The following is a 20,250-nucleotide window of genomic DNA, read 5'->3' as shown; positions in this document are numbered from 1 at the left end:
ACCTGTGCATCTTCCCAAGTATGCACCCTTCACAAGCATGAGGGGGAGGTGACTCCAAAGGAGGCAAAGCATCAACCATAGAATGTTTTTGAAGTGTCATCAAGCTGCCATAACTCATATGCTCATATCTAGCATGCCATAACTCTGCATTCTGCATAGCAGAAGCGGGAAAAGAAACTGCAAGTGCATCATCTGGTCTTTTCTCCAAAACATCAAGCTGAAAAAGACCACGAAAAATATGCCAGGTAGTCTACAATTGAAATACATAAAATCACAAGACCTTCCCTATCTCTAACTACACACTTGTCATCCTCAAAGATAACTTGAAATCCTTTTTTATTGAGAGAGGACATTGAAAGCAAATTCTTCTTGATTCCAGGTACATAAAGCACATCATGTATTCTGAAATTTGTGCCCTCTGTGGCTGTAAGTACAATCTCACCAATGCCACAACCGGAATAAGAAAAATTATTGGCACAAGACACCCTTTTTCCAACAAGTGATGGATGCAGAGAATCAAACAAACATTTCCTGGAATTGATATGTTTAGTGGCACCACTATCAAAGTACCAATTATTCAATGTCTCATTGATATTGAAAGCACACGAATCCTTAGAAGGATCATAACTGCAAGTCAGAAAAGCATAAGAGTCATTCTCAGAGGTGGCTGTAGTATCTGGAGCAACCACCTGAAAATAAGTATCCTGCAAGTCAGAAAGGCATACTCTTCTTTCACTAAGTTGGCTGAAGCATCACCACCATCATGTGCATGAGGAGCTGAATCTGTGACAACCATACTAGAATCCTTCTTCTGTTCCTTGGCAATTCTTTTCTTGCATTCCCCGATGTAGTGACCCCGCTTCTTGAGAAGGCTGTCCACAATCAGCTTTATGCTGATGTGAAGGCTGATTTGCATGCTGCTTATGCTGCCCCTTCCCTTTGGGCTTGAATTTCGAAAGCATTGCATGTTTACCAGCCCGTGAAGCCACGTTCTTTTTTGTTTGTTCTTCCTACAACAAAAGTCCTATCAACTCATGGAAAGTGAGAGGGTTGCCATCCCCCCTCAATGACAAAGTCAATGAGGTGTGAAAGACAAGATAAGACTCGGGAAGAGAATTCAGAGTGGTAGTGACCATCTCTGAATCTGGAATGATCTCATCAATATTCAACAATTGCGCTCTCAAATCCTGAAGTTTAGTGAGGTGCTCATACATAGAGTCACCCTCATCCATATGAGTATGAGTGAACTCTCTCTTCAGGAATGAGACCCTAGCATCATTGCGGGCTGAAAACATACTCTCCAAAATATCCCAAAGCTGCCTTCGAGGTCTTGCATGACCGAATGTGCGGAATGATAAACCTTTTGACAGAAAGGGAGATAGCTGAAAGTGCTAGTGCATCACGTGAATCCCACCTTTTTTGATCCTGTGTAGGAGCCACCGCTGCAGCAGCTGCTGCACCTAGCACTTGTCCTGCACCTTGAGCTTGTCCTCTACCCCTTCCTCCTCCTTGTTGAGGAGGAGTGGCAAGTGCAACCACATTCTCTGGCCGTGGCTCATCCCATTTACATAGTCTCATAAGTGTTTGCCAACTAGGATGTTTCGAACCATAAAACTCCATAGGGAGTAGTTGGTACCATCCAACTTATCCTCTTGTGTGAGGACTCCAAACACTTCATTGGGATTGTTTTTGGGCCATGACTGCCAAAGAAAATGCAACAAATACCACAAAAAAATCCCTTTTTGGGAATTAAGGTGCACAACACAAATCCCTTCCAGGATATGATGCAAACTGCCCACTTCTGAAAAAAAAAAGCCAAAAACAGCCAATCAATAGCTCAAAATGCAACAGCCCAAAAGCATAAATTCACTCGAATCTCTGCTAGATCTCTCTGCAAAATACCTGCAAAAAATCCAAAAGCCCCAAATATAGGAAAATGGGTGTTCAAACCAAAGGACAGCTTGCTGTCTCAGCCTATCAAAGGCTCCAAATGCACCCAAATGTCCTGCAAATGCCAAAAACTCCCAAAATGACCTTGCAAAAAATGGCATGTCTGCAATGTCACTCGATCTGAGTCCAAAACTGCCTGCAAAGTGTCCAAACGCCTCGTACACTGAGAAATTGCAGCCCAATCATATTTTATTAACTAGATAAAGTGAACCTAAGGGATTTGAGTGGCAAGATAGCAAAGAAAATAGATAAGGATTATCCACGAACTCTAGGAAATTTCCAGTGGTTATATCTGCATGTAGTCCACAAACACTATCCATTAGCTAAGAACAGCTAAAAATTAAGCAAGAGGGAATGTCATGACATGAATACTTAGCACTACCCAAATTAGAATGCTAATCAATGGGATTAGTCAAGACAAGAACGTTGGTTCAGATGGCTCTCAAATCGGAGTCATATTGAGTGAGATAGGAAGGAAAAAGTGCTATTTTAGATTATAGGTCATTGCCTAGAAAAAGGGATTCGATTAAAGTCTAGGGAGGAAATTCTAGTGCCTAAGGTCTAAGGGTTAACCTAGGTCTTAGGGAGAATTGGAAGGGTACATCTAATGAGATGTGACCACTCGTGTCATCTTCCATACTTTCCATTTTTAGGAGGGGATCTTTCTCGTACGTGTAGTACACGACTAAGAGAGCACCTAGGATACGTGCTATGCACTTAGCAAATTCAGCCTAGAGTAGGAAATGAATAGGATAAGGAAAGAAATACCCAGTGTAGAGGTCACGGCAGCGCTTACTGCAGCATCAAGGCTGTAGAAGGATCTTGGTTCGGAGGTAGAAACCAGGAGATTGAGATGAACCATTACAACATCTACAGGTCAGGGGTTGGCAGACCGCAGTCTGTCTGCAAATGCCCAGTCAGGCACTCGGTCAGCCACTTTTTCATAAGGGCTCTAGCACCTCCTCCTCCCCTATATAAAGGGAGGGTCCTGGCACACTCCAACAGCAACACTGAAGCTTTCCAGCAGGCAGTGTGGACTGAAGATAGTGTAAAGCTTTGCTATCTCTGAGATCTCAACATTGCAATCATTTCTTATTGCTGTTTCTACTAAGCACCTTTGCTGGCAGTGTTCAGCTCTTCTGTGAACAGGTTTCCCCGCATCCGTGGATGAATAAAGCCTGGAGTCTTATGACATCCCATACTTCAGCTCTCAAGTCCTCTTCAACACTCTTTCTCCTCCTAAAACCCTTAAACTAACTCCCTCTACACTGCTCTACTTTTCCATTCTCCTCCTTTCATACCTCTCTCACTCCTACTTCTACTTGTTCCAAGCAATGTATATTACGCAAAGTACTTTCTAATGCTTAGTTCTTGTACTCAAATAATCTTTAAGTTAACTCACTATGATAGACCAGCAAGTGTTTTATGCTTCAATTCTAGCATACATTGAAAAGAAATATCACATCTCTCTTTTATTTATGCAGTCCATTATTTTCTAAGCAAAAGGTCTGTTTTTTACACACAAGACTAATCAATCATCCATGTATAAAAATCCTACAGTATGCACGGCCGGTAACAACAAATCATGTATTGCCAATCCTACATACAAGAAGTTTGATATTGGCATCATGCAATTTTTATATAAATAATAGCATAGGTGGTCCCCCAATGGTATTACTTCCAATAAAACGAATGGATTGCATTCTAACTTGGCTCTTTATAATCTCGAAAACCCATGTTTTCTAAAAAGATTAAAAATGGAAAAAGACAAAAAATGAGGCTTCAACAACTCAAAGTAGTACCTCATGCCACCATCCTGCCGGAATGAAGACCGCCTCTCCAGGATTCACCTTATAGATAAAACAAGACAATAATTAAATATGAAGACGTAAATTTAGAGTTTTCTGTATTATGGAGATAAAAATTTACTTGCACGCATCCAAAGTGCAACCTCTACAGTCTTGGAAAGCTTACAAGTAGAGACACTTTTTGATAGTTACCTCAGTCCAAAAGCATTTGACATTTCGAAAATAATGAGCATGCTTGTTTCGATCCGCAAGGAAAATAGAACCCATGCTAGAGAAATTGTTCATGGCATCTGATCCATGCAAATAAAACTTGTTTAGATCTCTTTCACCATTTCTCTTCCCTGATTCTCTTTCTCCTTCCTTGCCATCCCAAGGAAGCAAAGAAGAAAGACGAAAGAAATGAAAACGAGAGAAGATTGAGATAGATAGACAGATAAATTCTATTATCGTTAGCTGGAGACCCAAATATGGTCTATGGGGCCCACGCATGAATACAAAAACAAAAACAATGCATGAAAAGTGCTAGTGTCCTAGTCTGGTGCATTGATGTGGCAATCCTCGATCCATGTGCTTGTGTTGTAGATAGAAGTGCAATCAGATTTACAGCATGTATCAAAGATCAAAGGCCTTGACCTAGCCTAAAGTCAGGCTAAGAAGTTGATTGCATGGGTGAGCAGCTATGCAAGGAAAGCACGGAGTGCTGCCAACTGTCATGGGTTATGGAGTATGTCTAACAAGTGATTGATATGTGTGTGTGTGTGTGTGTGTGTGTGTGTAATTTCACCCCCAAAAAAAAAAAAAATGTGTGTGTGTGTCAGTGTGTAGTGTAAGTAGCCAAGAGTAGTGTGTGTGTGTGTGAGAGAGAGAGAGAGTTCTTGTCTCAGGGTGTGAGAGAGAGATCCCGTACTAGCCCTCGTGCTCCCACACTGCAACTGCTTGTTTCTCCCTCAGTTTGACGCCCTCGAGGTTCTGTTTGACGCCCGTTTTGTGTCTGTACACTCTGTCAAAAAATTCACCCCAAAAAAAAAACAACAACAACAACAACGTATATGGAGACGATTTTGTCCGTACAGCCCAAAAAATCCGTACGATTTTGTCCGTACAGCCCAAAAAATCCGCACAGTGTCCATACAGTCCGTACGGTTTTGTCCGTACAGTCAAGAAAATCCGTACAATTTGCTGTCAGGGAAAAAACAATTTCCGTACTGTCAAAAATCCATACGATTTTGTCCGTACAGCAATGAAATATTCGTACAATTTTGCACCTGCTGTGCTTTCCTCCTGTAAAGCGTCGCTGCTTCCAAGCCTTTTCCTTAACTCGAATGGCGGATTATTCATATGAGAAAACCTTTCACAAAGACAAGTCGGTTTCCAACAAGAAACAAAAACAGGTGATGGATTTAGATGATTCCCTTCATGACTCTGATGAGGCTCAGCTTGTTTATGAGGTTATGCATGAAGGGTTTGAAGACACCAGCAAAGGTTGGAAAGGTCCACTTCCCACCACTGGCATTATGGTGGAACTGGATGATATATTTGATCCAATTAAGGAGTATGCAAAGCATGCCATTATAATTTTCTTCCCAGGACGGATGCCTGCTGCAACAGATGTTGGCAATTGGTTGACTCGAACCCTAGGTGGTTCTTATGTCAAAAAAGTTCATTATGCAGCAAGGGGCTTTTTTGAGATCATCATGGCTGATGAGGAGCACCGTCAGGTTTTGCTAGAGCACTCTCCTCTCTTCTATGGCTAGCAGATGGTCCATGTCCTGCCTTGGTCTCCCACCCGAGATTATCAAGCATTGACTCGGCATCGTTACCCTATTTGGGTAGAAGTTGTGGATTTTCCTTAATGCTTGTCTTCTCTTCTACTTGAAATTGCAGCTTCCCTTGGTAAGGTGGTATGTCCACCGCGACCCAATGGAAATTCGAATCGCTTCTGCATTTTGTGGGATATGGATCATCCCACTCCAGATTCATATTCGGTTACTATGAATAATGTTTCCATGGGGAGTGCCTTTTACAAGCTCAAGTGGGGGCTGTTTGCAGGTGCTTGCTTTGAACGCAAGCAATTTAGGCACATGGCTTCACAATGCCCTTCCCGAGCTCCACGGATGCCAGTGCAAGCTGAAATGGTTCAGCCTTTAAATAAGAATGCAAATGCCTCTTCTGTGGTCAAAAACAAAGGGGTCAAATAGTTTTTCTCTGTTCAAGACAAAGGCAAAGCCCCAGCTGTCTCAAATGGTAATGCTTCTTTTCCTATGTCTTTGTCCTCTCCTCCTCCCGGGGGGGGGATTTTTGACTGATGGATAGCAAACTCCTCGCAAAGTGATCTCCCCCAAGCGACCTTTGCCTTCTCGGACTTGGAGTGGTGCATCCTCTCATGGGAAAACACCTGCTGAAAACTCTGGTGTTGGCTTGACCTGTGTAAACTACTCGGTGCGTTCTATCAATTCAGACAACGGATTTTGCAGAGGTGCTTGAATGAGATGATTGCAAGTTGCCAAACACATATACTTGAACTTAACAGTTTGCAATTAAGCTGGAATTAAGACTTATACAGCTTAAACACAAAGTGACATCATTGGAAAATGCAATATGATTGAGGGGCCAAGACAGGACCCCCCCTTATCCAGGCTCACTTTATTCTTGAAAATGGAGATACAAGACCAAGGTGCAATGCACCTTCCAAACTGATGAACTCGGTGAAAACCTAGGACCTAGATACAAGACTCAAGAGCATATGTGCAAGGTAGACAACAAAAAGGAGGACTTCAAGCTTAGGTTTCAACTCTTGGCTTGCCCAATCCACAAGGAAGAAGGCTGCAACAATCACCACTTACATCCAACATTAGAGACAAGCACTAGTTTCTAGAAAGATAGTAGAAACAACATGAAATAGTGCTGTAAATGAGATAAACTTGACAATACATGCTCCCTTCGTGACTTGGCCCTTTTGTAGATGAAGTCCTTAATGCCTCTGAAGCTACCTTGGGTGAGGAGAGTGTGGAAATGGGGCTGGAATGAGAACAGCTTAGAAAAACAGCCTATAGGCTAGAGAGAGAAAGCTTTTATGGAGTGATAGCTGTAGAGAGAGAGTGTCAATGCTGATCCCAAGGGAAGGGATGTAAGAGAGGAGCTGCTGTTGTTCCAGAGGTGCACAGAAAGGCAGATTTCTGCAAGGGAAATGGGCTGGAACAGTAGAGAGAGAAATCCTGCAGTAGAGAGAGAAAGACTGCAGCAGGAGAGAGAAAGGGGCTGTGGCTGCTCCACGCTAGGAGAAGGAGAGAGGATGCTGCTGCTGTTCTAGAAGAGCTGAGAGGGGGCAGATTTCTGGACAGGAGGGGCTGGAACTGTAGAGAGAGAATGTGCTGTTGTAGAGAGAGAAAGTGCTGCTGAGGTGAGAGAATGGCCTGGGGAGAAGCTGGCTGCACCCAAGGAGCTGGAGAGGTTCTACTGCATCATCCAAAAGGAGGGAGAAGAAAAGTGACGAATTTTTCATGTGAGGAATGAAGGGGAGAGGCCTTCTTTTATAGGCTCAGCCCCCCCCCCCCCAGGCCTAGAGTGGAAGGTGGACACTTGTCCCAGATTTTTGCTGGGCTGCAGTCCCAAAGAGGACAGCCCACAACCTGCCCCAAATCTACCAGATTTGGGACCAAACACTTGGCCTGCATGCCCTGCCACTTGCCATGCATGCTGCCACATGTGTGGGACAGGTGGACTGACCTACCATATCAGATTCCATGTGGCAGTCTGCCACGTGTCACTCCCAAAAACCCTAAAATTTCAAAGTTGTCAGAATTCAATTCTGATCGCACCCACGGGTTCCTAATAGCTTAGACTATCTATTGACGTACTCTAAGGTCATAATTGAGCCATACTGAGCTCATTTGTTTGTCGTCTTATCTTGTATCTCCATTACTCTTAGCATGCTGCCAAGCCTACACCCAAAGCTCAGGGAACATTCTCTTGAATGGTTCCTAGGTCGGTATGCAATCTGTGCATTTGATTGGTCCCATGTTTGGGTACTCAGGTGGGGTGTGGTTTCCAGATGTCCCTCTCAAAGAGAGGCCATCACTCTTGTGGGTCACTAATGCCCATAACCCCAAGCAAGGGGGTCCACCCTCAAATGCTAGACCTAGTCCCCATTGTCCGTAACTGAACAGTAGGAAAACATTTCATTTCTTAATAAGCATACTATTGAAAAACAAAAAGAAATAGTACCAAGCAAGTGGATACATGTTGAAGCAGGATGACATTCCCTCCGTCTTTCATTCGGTTGTCCGCAACTGAAATGCTTCCTCATAAGCATCCATGATTTCAGGACACTCCTGAAATGTAGCTATGTCCACCCATTGGGCGTCGGTGGATGGGAGCCCTCTGAACTTCAAAAGGTACATTTTACGAGTCGTGCCTCGACGTCCCATAGTGAAGTTATGCAAAATAATTTGCTCTGGGATCAACGAGATCTCAGTGTCCTCTACTTCAGGTGCATCGTCCAGTGTGGGCTCTTGAGGTGGTTCCCCAATGAAGGGTTTCACCAAGCTTACGTGGAAGACATTGTGGATTTTCCAATGCTGTGGAAGTCTCAATCGGACTAAGACATCATTTATTACCTGCAACACCTGAAAAGGACCATAATATCGAAAGGATAGCTTGAAGTAGATGCGCTTTTTGCCCACTTTGGTTTTTAACCGGGCTTTCTCAAATTTCAATAAGACCCATTGGCCTTCTTTCACTGCAAACGCCCTCCGTCTTTTATTTGCAGCTGCTCTTTGTTTCTCATGTGCCTTTTGAATGGCTGCTCGAACCGTGGCATAAGCAGAGTCATAATCCTCCACGAATTGATCAGCGGCAAAGATTTTCTCTTTTGTTTGCATGAGTAGAGTTGGTAAAGTTCTACCATATACAATTTCGAAAGGAGCTTTTCCAGTGGAGAAATGAATTGTGTTGTTATAAGCAAACTCCACAAGAGGAAGGAATTTCTCCCAAAAGGTTTCCTGGTCATGCACATAAAATTTCAGCAAATCCAAGAGTGTACTATTTGTAACTTCAGTTTGGCCATCCGTTTGAGGATGAAAAGCTGAGGAGAAACTTAGAAGAGTTCCAAGGTTCTCAAACAAAGCCTGCCAGAAGTTACTAGTGAACTTTTAGTCTCTATCTGATACTATAGACTTGGGCATGCCGTGGTGTCTAAAGATGTGTCTAATAAATAAATGGGCAGCTTCAGGTGCCTTGAGATTCTTTCTGCAAGGAATGAAGTGGGCTTGCTTGCTGAATCGATCTACTATCACCCAAATCATGTCATGATTTTGATTGGTCCTGGGAATTCCTGTAATGAAGTCCATGGTGATGTGTTCCCATGGTCTCTCAGGAATGGGTAGGGGCTGAAGTAAACCCTTGGTTTTTCCTCTCTCATACTTAGCTTTTTGACATGCGAGACAAGCTGAAATGTAGGCAGCAGTGTCCTTTTTCATGTTAGGCCAGTAGAAAAATTTATCCATGGCTGAAAAAGTGGCCACAATACCCCTATGACCAGCATAGGGTGGGTTATGGCTTTCCTCCATCACTTTAGATCTAAGCTGCTTTGTGATACATAGTTTGTTCTCCATGAATAAATAGCCATCCCTGATGTGGTAGGCATGATGGGTGCCTCCATCTTTCAAATGTGCCCATGGCTGAGCAAAATCAGCATCTCCCTCATAGAATTCTTTGAGGGCTGTTAGCTCATCATGATAGGGAACTGAAATATGGTGAAGCCATGGTCTACGAGAAAGGGCATCAGCCACTACATTCTCTTTTCCAGGAGTATATTGTATCTGAAAATGAAATGATTGCAGAAAGGTAGACCATTTCATATGTCTCTCTCTGATCAGAGGTTGAGTTAGAAAATATTTAAGCCTTTCATGATCAGTTTTTACAAGAAAATCTATCCCTAAAAGATAATGTTTCCAAAGTTTGAGAGCATGAATTACAGCTAAGAGTTCTTTTTCATAGATATCATAATGAAGTTCAGCATCTCTTAGCCGTCGGCTTTCAAAGGCCACAGCATGACCATCCTAGGTAAGAGAAGCCCCAAGGCAATCGCCACTGGCCTCAGCTGCTACTAGGAATGGTTTCCTTAAGTCAGGAATGATAAGTACAGGAGCTGTAGTCAGGGCATGCTTTAGAGCATTAAAAGAGTCCTTTCTTTTTGGGTCCATCTGAACTTCAGATTTTTCTTAGTGAGATCATGTAGAGGAGCTGCAAGTTCAGCAAAATGCCAAATAAACCTTCGGTAATATGAGCATAGGCCTAGAAAAGACCTTACCTCGTGGGCATTCTTCAAGTCAAGCCACTCTACAATTGTCTGTATCTTGGCTGGGTCCATACGGACACCTTCTCGTGAGATAATGTGACCAAGATAGTGAATCTCAGGAAGAAAGAACTCACTTTTCTTCTCATTGATGTGAAGAGCATTTTCAGCTAAGATTTGAAATACAATCTTTAGATGTTCCTTATGCTCTTCCTCATTCTTGCTGAAAATGAGGATGTCATCAAAGAAGACGGCAGTGAACTGTCTATAGTTCCTGAACAACCGTTCCATCAACCGATTGAACGTGGCTGGGGCATTAGTAAGGTGAAATGGCATTACCATATATTCATACAGCCCAAATGTGGTTCGGAAGGCTGTTTTATGAATGTCCTCAGGTACAACTCGTACCTGATGGTAGCCACTCTTAAGATCTATGCGGCTGAAAATTTCAAATCCTCCTAAACGATCAAAGATATCGTCTATACGAGGAATCGGGAAATGATTCTTAACCGTCTATTTGTTTAAGGCTCTATAGTCTATGCACATCCTGAAGGTTCTATCCTTCTTTTAGACTAGTAAGACGGGAGAGCAAAAAGAACTACTGGGTTGGATCAATCCCTTGTCCAAGAGTTCTTGGACTTGCTTGAAGATTTCATCTTGTTGAGATTGACTAACTCTATATGGGGGTTTATTTGGAGGTGAAGACCCTGGAACTATGTCAATTTTATGATCCTCTGGTCTCTCAGGAGGGAGGTGACTAGGAAGTTCTTGAGAGAAGCAACTAGAGAATTCCTGAAGGAAATCTAATCTTTCTTTTGTGAGAGGATCTGACTTTTCTTCACTTGGTTGCTTATCGCGTACAAACACTAGAAAAGAACATACTCCTGTCTTAAGCAAATTGGGAGATCGTGCATGACTTACCATAGGAATGGTGTTTCCTGAAACTCCCGCTGTAATGCTCACATCTCTACCCTTATGTTGGAGGGTTAGAATATTCTTCACATAATCGATTCGGGGGTTGACTTGCTTATGCCAGAGCATGCCGAGAATTACATCTGACCCTTGAAGTGGTGCCACCATGAAGGGTAGATGATCCAAGTACCCTTGGATGTGTACCCGAAGCTTGCCAATGATGGGGTACACCTTCTCTTCTTGGTTCTTGAAGGCTGCAGTTGCCTCCAAGGCTTCTCCTTTATCCTCTGGGGCTATCCCCAAGTTCTGTGCCAGCTCATGAGAAATAAAGTTGTGAGTAGCTCCACTATCGAACAAACACAAAGCGAATTGATCCTTTACCTGACCCCATGTTTTCAACAAACTATGGGTGTCGTTTACAGCTCCCTTTTCTCGAGGTGCTTCCACCTTGTTAACTACCAAAACTGGCTTTTTGAGGGCTTCTTCTTTGTTGCTGCTGTTTTTGGCAGCTTGAGGGCATTCGTAGAAGTTGTGGCCTCGATCGCCACACTTGAAACATCGCCCTTCGGAGTAATACTTTTGCTTCTGTTGTGGAGACAATGAGCTGAAAGTGCTGGCTGCTTTCTTCGAAGGAGGCTGGCTGGCTGACTTTTGCTCTTTTGGTGCGTCCTGTGCTGTCTCCTTACCCTTTTGTTCCTTGGAAGAGGTTCCCTGGGACTTCCGCTTGTTGTTGCTGCCATTCCGCTTGTTGGAGAAAGATTGTTTCTTCTCCACCTTCAAGGCGATGTTGATGGTGTCTTCGAAAGAAGTAGGAGTGGCAATGTCCACCTCATGCTGAACGACATACCGTAGGCCAGCAAAGAACTTCCTTTGCTGCTCTTTTTTATCCTTCCTACTGAATGCTTGAACTTTTAACAAAGTATCCCAAAAACGATCAACATACTCACTGACTTTCTCTTCTTGGCGTTGGTGGAGGATGTCCCACTGCACCATTGTATCTCTCTTAAACTCCTTAGGCAGGAAGTGCCTCATCAAGTTCTTCTTGAAGTGCTTCCAAGTGTGGGCTTGACGTCCAGTGTTGACCATAGCTGCCCACCAGAGTGAAGCACGGTCTTGCATGTGCAGGACGGCAAACCGGATCTTCGCCTTGTCTTCGTACTCGTCCCTCTCAAAGAAATACTCGAGGTCTCGGATCCAGGCCAGTAAGACCTCGGGCTTATCCTCTCCCTTGTACTTGGTAAACTTGAAGAGCTTATCTCCAAGAGGTACCTTATGCTTTGCATACCTTCGTCTCTGTGGACGTCTCGAAGGAGATGGACTCCAATGACGCCGTCTACCTCGAGGAGGGGAAGAAGAGAATGATCTTCCCTCCTTGTTGGAGTTGGTGTTGTCCGCACGGCCTCTTCCTTGGGATTGGGGCCCTATGTCATGAGTTTCTGCTTGGTTGCTTTCCAGCACTTGAACCTGTTGAGCAGTGTTTGCCAAGAGAGCACTCAAATCATGCAGGTTAGGAGGAGGGTCAGGTCCATTGGCTGCCATGATGACAAGATGACTCAATGAAGGAGAGACTCAACAAGAGAAACCACAGAGTATAGGACCACTGCCTAAGCTCTGATACCAATGTAAACTACTCGGTGCTTTCTATCAATTCAGACAACGGATTTTGCAGAGGCATTTGAATGAGATGATTGCGAGTTGCCAAACACATATACTTGAACTTAAGAGTTTGCAATTAAGTTGGAATTAAGACTTATACAGCTTAAACACAAAGTGACATCATTGGAAAATGCAATATGATTGAGGGGCCAAGACGCCCCCCCCTTATCCAAGCTCACTTTATTCTTGAAAATGGAGATACAAGACCAAGGTGCAATGCACCTTCCAAACTGATGAACTCGGTGAAAACCTAGGACCTAGATACAAGACTCAAGAGCATATGTGCAAGGTAGACAACAAAAAGGAGGACTTCAAGCTCAGGTTTCAACTCTTGGCTTGCCCAATCCACAAGGAAGAAGGCTGCAACAATCACCACTTACATCCAACATTAGAGACAAGCACTAGTTTCTAGAAAGATAGTAGAAACAACATGAAATAGTGCTGTAAATGAGATAAACTTGACAATACAGGCTCCCTTCGTGACTTGACCCTTTTGTAGATGAAGTCCTTAATGCCTCTGAAGCTACCTTGGGTGAGGAGAGTGTGGAAATGGGGCTGGAATGAGAACAGCTTAGAAAAACAGCCTATAGGCTAGAGAGAGAAAGCTTTTATGGAGTGATAGCTGTAGAGAGAGAGTGCCAATGCTGATCCCAAGGGAGGGGATGTAAGAGAGGAGCTGCTGTTGTTCCAGAGGTGCACAGAAAGGCAGATTTCTGCAAGGGAAATGGGCTGGAACAGTAGAGAGAGAAATCCTGCAGTAGAGAGAGAAAGACTGCAGCAGGAGAGAGAAAGGGGCTGTGGCTTCTCCACGCTAGGAGAAGGAGAGAGGATGCTGCTGCTGTTCTAGAAGAGCTGAGAGGGGGCAGATTTCTGGACAGGAGGGGCTGGAACTGTAGAGAGAGAATGTGCTGTTGTAGAGAGAGAAAGTGCTGCTGAGGTGAGAGAATGGCCTGGGGAGAAGCTGGCTGTACCCAAGGAGCTGGAGAGGTTCTGCTGCATCATCCAAAAGGAGGGAGAAGAAAAGTGACGAATTTTTCATGTGAGGAATGAAGGGGAGAGGCCTTCTTTTATAGGCTCAGCCCCCCCCCCCCCACGCCTAGAGTGGAAGGTGGACACTTGTCCCAGATTTTTGCTGGGCTGCAGTCCCAAAGAGGACAGCCCACAACCTGCCCCAAATCTACCAGATTTGGGGCCAAACACTTGGCCTGCATGCCCTGCCACTTGCCATGCATGCTGCCACATGTGTGGGACAGGTGGACTGGCCTGCCAGCTCAGATTCCATGTGGCAGTCTGCCACGTGTCAGCTGCCACGTGTCACTCCCAAAAACCCTAAAATTTCAAAGTTGTCAGAATTCAATTCTGATCGCACCCACGGGTTCCTAACAACTTAGACTATCTATTGACGTACTCTAAGGTCATAATTGAGCCATACTGAGCTCATTTGTTTGTCGTCTTATCTTGTATCTCCATTACTCTTGGCATGCTGCCAAGCCTACACCCAAAGCTCAGGGAACATTCTCTTGAATGGTTGCTAGGTCGGTATGCAATCTGTGCATTTGATTGGTCCCATGTTTGGGTACTCAGGTGGGGTGTGGTTTCCAGATGTCCCTCTCAAAGAGAGGCCATCACTCTTGTGGGTCACTAATGTCCATAACCCCAAGCAAGGGGGTCCACCCTTAAATGCTAGACCTAGTCCCCATTGTCCGTAACTGAACAGTAGGAAAACATTTCATTTCTTAATAAGCATACTATTGAAAAACAAAAAGAAATAGTACCAAGCAAGTGGATACATGTTGAAGCAGGATGACAACCTGGGCTGCTGTGACTGCAAATCGGACCTTGTTTCCTGAAGAAGAAGTTGCTACACTTTTGTCCTCTCCTTAGGCTGATGCTTCATCCCAAGGCACGGACATTGAGGTGGAAATGCAGACGTAGACAGCCCGTTAGTTGCTGTACATACCTGTCCCATAACTGTAAATATGCTTGATCATCTGAAGTGTGTTACTCTCAATGTACAGGGAATGTGTGATGGTCACAAATGGAAACCGGTCTGGATGTATATCAGGCAATTGCATCCTCATATAGTTGCTTTGCAAGAGCATAATCAGCATATGTATGCTGGTCAGATAGGCCATTTTGCTGGTTAAGATATCTTATATGCTAGAGAGCACTCCTTTTCTGGTGTCGCTTTTTGGTAAAGCACGACCTTCAACCTGTAGTGGCTCTCAATGATCGCCATGGTAGATGGATTATTGTTCAATGCCTTGTTCAAGGGAAAATTTTTGAATTTGCATCAGTTTATGCCCCCCAATCTTCTCGTGAGAGAGCTTTGATCTGGGCTGCCATGCATACTTATCCATGGCGTTAACATGCCTTCATTTGTGGTGACTTTAATAATGCCCCTCAATCAGGTGACAACACCTCAGGCCACACTCATATGTTGGCTTCTGAAACACAAGCATGGTCTGATTTTTTGCTTCAGTTGTGCCTGGTTGATCTCTGGAAGGAATTACAGCCCATGCTTCCGAGCTATACCTTTCAGCATAATGCTCAATCTACTTATCGGGCACGCTTGGACAGATGGTATCAGATTGATCCACAGCATTGTGATGCCTTTACTTGTCAAATTTGGTTGATCATGTTTTCACACATTTAGATCATGCTCCTCTTTGATTGAGGCTTTTCTTACATGAATTTCCCATTGACAGATTGCCTTGCCGAAGGCTTTTGCTGATTGATAATAGTTATCTGGAGCATGCTGACTTTAAAGCCTTGGTCTCCGATGCTATTCAGCCTCTCTCTTGTTAGATACATATTGGTTTGGATTATGCCTGGCAGGCTTTTGTTGCTCGGATGCAAGCAGTTATTCGAGATTATGGCAAATCCTATATGCAAGCCACAAGGGAGATTGTAGCACATGCCAAATTTACTTGTCAGAGTTTGACTGAGCTTGCTCACTTCGCCCTTTGTCTTCAAAGGAAAGCATGCTCTTATGTCAAGCTCAATTCTCTCTTCAATCCAATGATCACAGAAAGCTTGCTAAATGGGAGACTCGATCCAGACAACGGGCACTTTTGGATAAAGGCTGCTCTTCCAAGCAATTTTTTAAGAGTTTACGCTACAAAAGACACGCCGTCAATATCTGTTGGATCCGGATGCCGGATGGCTCTTGGTCAACATCTCGTTCAGAGCTTGCTGATTTATGTGTGCAGCACTTCTCCACTCATTTTGGGCATGTGGATACTCTTTCTCCTTGGGTCATGTCTACACGTCAGCTTCTTTTGCAGCATATTCATCCAATTATGTCTGATGCTCAAGCTTTGGAACTTGAACATCCCTTCACTGAAAGGGAATTGTCTAATGCACTGAGATCCTGTGGCAGATGGAAATCTCCAGGATGGGATGGTCTCACTGTTGAATTTTTTCTTGCATTCTGGGATCTTCTTAAATTCACCTTGCTGCAAATGGTAAATACAACATGGCAAAACCAACAGATGCCTGTGTCATGGAAAAAGGGTCTTCTCAAGCTGATTCCAAAAAAGCAGCTATGTGATTCACTTGGTGATTGGAGGCCAATCACACTCATGCCAGTCATTTACAAGCTTGAGTATTGGAAACTGGCAACCTGGCCTTTGCACGTTCGTCTTCGAATAGTGCAGTCCATCCTTGTGGCATATATTCAATTTTACTTGCCATTGATCATGTTCACTAAGGCAGATCTTACATCTTTCATGTCTGTCTTTATGGAAATCTTCTAGCGATCCAAACATGGCAGAAAAAGTCTCAAGCTGCTTTCGATGCATCACATTTGTTCTCCCAAGATGCATGGTGGATTGAACATCACGGATATTCATGTGCATATTCTTGCCCACAGGGGGGAAATGTTGCTGCAATTTCTGCAAGGTGATCAGCCTTGGGCTCTTATGATTAGGACTCTGGTCAATCATATCAGTATTTCTGCGTTTGGTCATTGGCAACTCGATCACTGGGATTTCTTTTTTGGCTGCACTGATGGCACTTTGCCTGGCTGCCCTTTTGTCTCCCACTTGCTTCTTGACTGGAAGCATGTTCTTTCTCATCTGCAATGGAATGGATGGCAATCTTTGCTTGGGAATTCTTTGAGAGCTGAAAGCATTCACTGGTCGAAAGTCTTTCAGCCTCCCTTGGCTTTACAGGAACCTCGACGTTCCTACTTTGTCTCATTTAAAGGCATCACCTCGGTTGCTGATGTTATAGATGATGCTGGTACTGTGCTCCCCTTTTCTCTAGCAGCCACTACATATGGATTGGGCTCTCATTATCGTCCTTTGTGGCGACAAACTACTTCTATGCTTTCGCCTTTTGTTCCGATTCCTCCTTTGGAACTCTAGGACTAGCTGGAAGATTGGACCTTGACTTCTCCAGGATTCTCTTCTCGTCCTTTGAGGCTATCTCAGATTACTGTACCTGCATTGTATAAAATCCTTTTGGCTCAACCTTGGGTTTCAGAGAGAGGTGATTCTATTTGGCGAATGCATCACTCAGCCAAGTGGTGGAGGAAAAGATTACAGCAACTTTGGGCCTATAAAGTACCGCTTCAGCAACAGGTTTTCTTTTGGGAGTGTTTCCATGTGGACAACTATTAGCTCATCGACACATTGCTCCTGCACTTGCCACAGATGTTTTGCTTCTTTGGAGACTGTGCCTCACTTGTTTTGGCATTTTCCGTGCTCTCGTGAGTTTTTTGATCTGCTTCGACGGCGCCTGCAAGCGAGATTCCCATCTGTTCCGTTTGGGAAGTTGTTCTGGCTATTTGGGTTTCATCCATCCAGACTGGAGTTTCATCTTTTCTTCGTTTGGGTTCGCTACTGGGCACTATGGACTTTATGGACACATAGGAATTGTAAAGTCTTTGGTGATCCTACTTTCTCTCTGTTTGGCTTTTTTAGGCGTTCTCTACAGCAATCTTTCTTTGATTGCTTGCAGACCCGCTGCATAGATCATGAGGTCTTTTTGGCATATACTGAAATTTTCAATTGATGTAATTGTAGCACCTTATTTTGAGTTGCTACTCATATAATATAATCAATCAAAGATTTCACCCAAAAAAAAAAGTGTGTGCGCGTGTGTACATTATATATTTATTTATATTTGTATTATGCTTATTTATTTATTTATTTATTTATTTATTTTATATTTATGTATGTACACACACACACACACACACACACACACATATATACACTGTGAGACGATTTATTTTTTCGGGTGTTGATGAAAGCAGGGGTGAAAGAGGGGATAGATGATAAAAACCAGAAAGCCAACACCTTTCTTTTTTTCATTCCTCCGAAGAGCTTACACTGAAAAATGGATTCTCACTCCTCAGGCGTAGCCCATCAAAATTCCAAGTATAGAAACTCCTTATCTCCAACTCTCTGGAACTCTCAAAGTTGACCAGAAGTCAACAATGACACATCATCCCTACATTTGTGCTAATCACTCTACCCCCCCATACATGGGTGTTTGGCCCAACACATTTACATTTAATTACATATCTCCACGACCCTTTACCCGATTTGCATAGGAACAGTTGCATTTGAAAGGTCTTTCTACACCCCACCTCCCTCTGGACTCCATAGCAGAGGGGGTTACATGAGCTATCTATTTTCAGACTTTTGCAAAAGACAGTTTTTATATAACATTTCCACCTCTTGGCTGCCAAGAATATACACAGATTTGGCAGCCAAGAACAAAACCAACAAACTCACAAGACTGCATAAGTCCTCCAAAGTTAGCTGAAGACTCACATTTCAGCATTGTCAGATATCTTGCCTCACCTTAAATCTTTTAAGGCGGGAACCAGTCACACGTTCCATAGGCATACTTCCACAAATCATAAGTACCTTTGGCATAAACTTTTGTGACCAAAAAAGGTCCTTCCCATCTTACCAAAAACTTTTTGTCTAACCAATGATCCAACCAGTTATCATACTTCAAGACTAAACTCCCTTCTCGGAAAACTTCAGATTTCAACTGATCATCCAACCTGGCCTTCATGGCTCTTTGCTGAGCCAGTAAGCATTGCTTCCTGCCTTTGCTCATCCAACTTTTCCAAAGCAAATAATCTGGCTACACTTGCCCTTGTTTCATCCAATTCATGCTCTGCTACTATCCTCAGAGTAGGCAGTTCCAATTCAATCGGAAAGATTGCTTCTGTCCTGTACACTAAATGAAAGGGAGTAAAACCTGTAGCTATTTTGTGTGTGGTACGGTAAGCCCATAAGGCAAAGGGCAGCCACTTTTCCCACTCCATCGAGTATTTTGAATCATTTTAGCTATGATACCATACAAAATACCATTGGTCTTTTCCACTCTACCACTGCATTGAGGATAATAAGTAGAAGAGAATCTGTACTTCAAAGATAGCTTAGATAATAAAATTTGCAGTACATCCTTTCTAAACGCTGGTCCATGATCTGTAAGAATTTCTAGAGGGCATCCAAAGCAAGCACAAATATTATCTATAAGGAAAATAGCTACAGAGCATGACACTTGATGACAGCCTTTGCCTCTGCCTATCTCGTGACATAATCAGTTGCAACTAAAACATAGTACTTTCCATGGCGAGAACGGGGAAGAGGCCCCACAAAATCCAGACCCATTTTTCAAAAGGCCCCAAAACTTGGATGGGGTGAAGTGGGCCCCTTTTTAGTTCCCTTCTTCCAAAAGCTTGACAAGTATAACAAGTGGTAAACCATGCTTGGATGTCCTTATGCAAAGTAGGCCAAAACTACTCTGCAGCTAATACTTTCCTTGCTGTACTCTTATGAGCAAAGTGACCCCCACAAACATCTTCATGACAAGCTCCCATTACACGCTGAGCTTCTGTGGTTCCAACCACTCTACACAAGACTCTATCCTTTCCCATTTTATATAAAACATTCCCCAACAAAGTGTAAGGTTCAGCCTTCCTCAGTAGCTTCTTTTTGGAATCCTTTGACATGTCTTCGGGAATCTTTCCCTCCTGCAAATAATTATAAACATCCTGTAGATCTTCTAATCCTGCATCAAATTCCCATAATAAGTAACTTTCTGCACAAATGTTTTTAATTGACGGGCTGTCGTTGGTACGGGCATATCATCAATGGCAGTCACTTTTTCAGGATCCATCGCAATTCCATTTTGCGAGACCACATGTCCCAACAACTTTACTCTATCCTCTGCAATGTGACACTTAGCTGGGTTGAGGTTGTTATGTGCATCATCTATTCGTTGTAATACCAGATGGGTCTTTTCCAAATGATCTCTCTTTGAGCTGAAAATGCAAAAGTCATGTATATACACCTGTATGAACTTGCCCAAGTATGGCTCAAACACTTCATTCATAAACTGCTGAAAAGTAGCTGGAGCATTCACCAATCCAAATATCAAAACTCTATATGCATAAGTACTCCATGGTGTTATAAAAATAGTTTTCAATTGTTCCTCCTCCGCAATCCCAATCTGAAAATATCCGGGATACCCATCACATATTGTATATCTCTCATGTCCTACCACTTGGTCTAATATCTCATCTTGAAATGGAAGCGGATAGTAATTCCTCTTTATGCATATTCTCCATTTCTTCCCTTTTTTCGGGGTAACAACCAC

The 20,250-nt window shown here is 43.4% G+C and overlaps 1 protein-coding gene across 4 annotated transcripts in view; it reads right to left on the bottom strand.

The window, feature by feature from the left end:
* The window catches only part of LOC147903829 (uncharacterized), a 76,752-nt gene that overhangs the window by 20,119 nt on the left and 36,383 nt on the right, over positions 1–20,250 (bottom strand). For all 4 annotated transcript variants that reach the window (XM_087372850.1, XM_087372849.1, XM_087372851.1 and 1 more), the window contains 2 exons: positions 3,951–4,048; positions 3,753–3,800 (listed from right to left, as the gene is read on the bottom strand). In XM_087372850.1, coding sequence (XP_087228976.1) covers positions 3,753–3,800; positions 3,951–4,048 — 146 coding nt within the window. The remainder of the gene's footprint in view (positions 1–3,752; positions 3,801–3,950; positions 4,049–20,250) is intronic.

Source organism: Dipteris shenzhenensis, chromosome 3, assembly GCF_047967505.1.
Source record: "Dipteris shenzhenensis isolate YYH24624 ecotype China chromosome 3, Dip_SZ_1.0, whole genome shotgun sequence".
Classification (NCBI taxonomy): domain Eukaryota; kingdom Viridiplantae; phylum Streptophyta; class Polypodiopsida; order Gleicheniales; family Dipteridaceae; genus Dipteris; species Dipteris shenzhenensis.
Note: the sequence above shows the minus strand (reverse complement) of the source record. Positions and strands in the feature narration are given on the sequence as shown.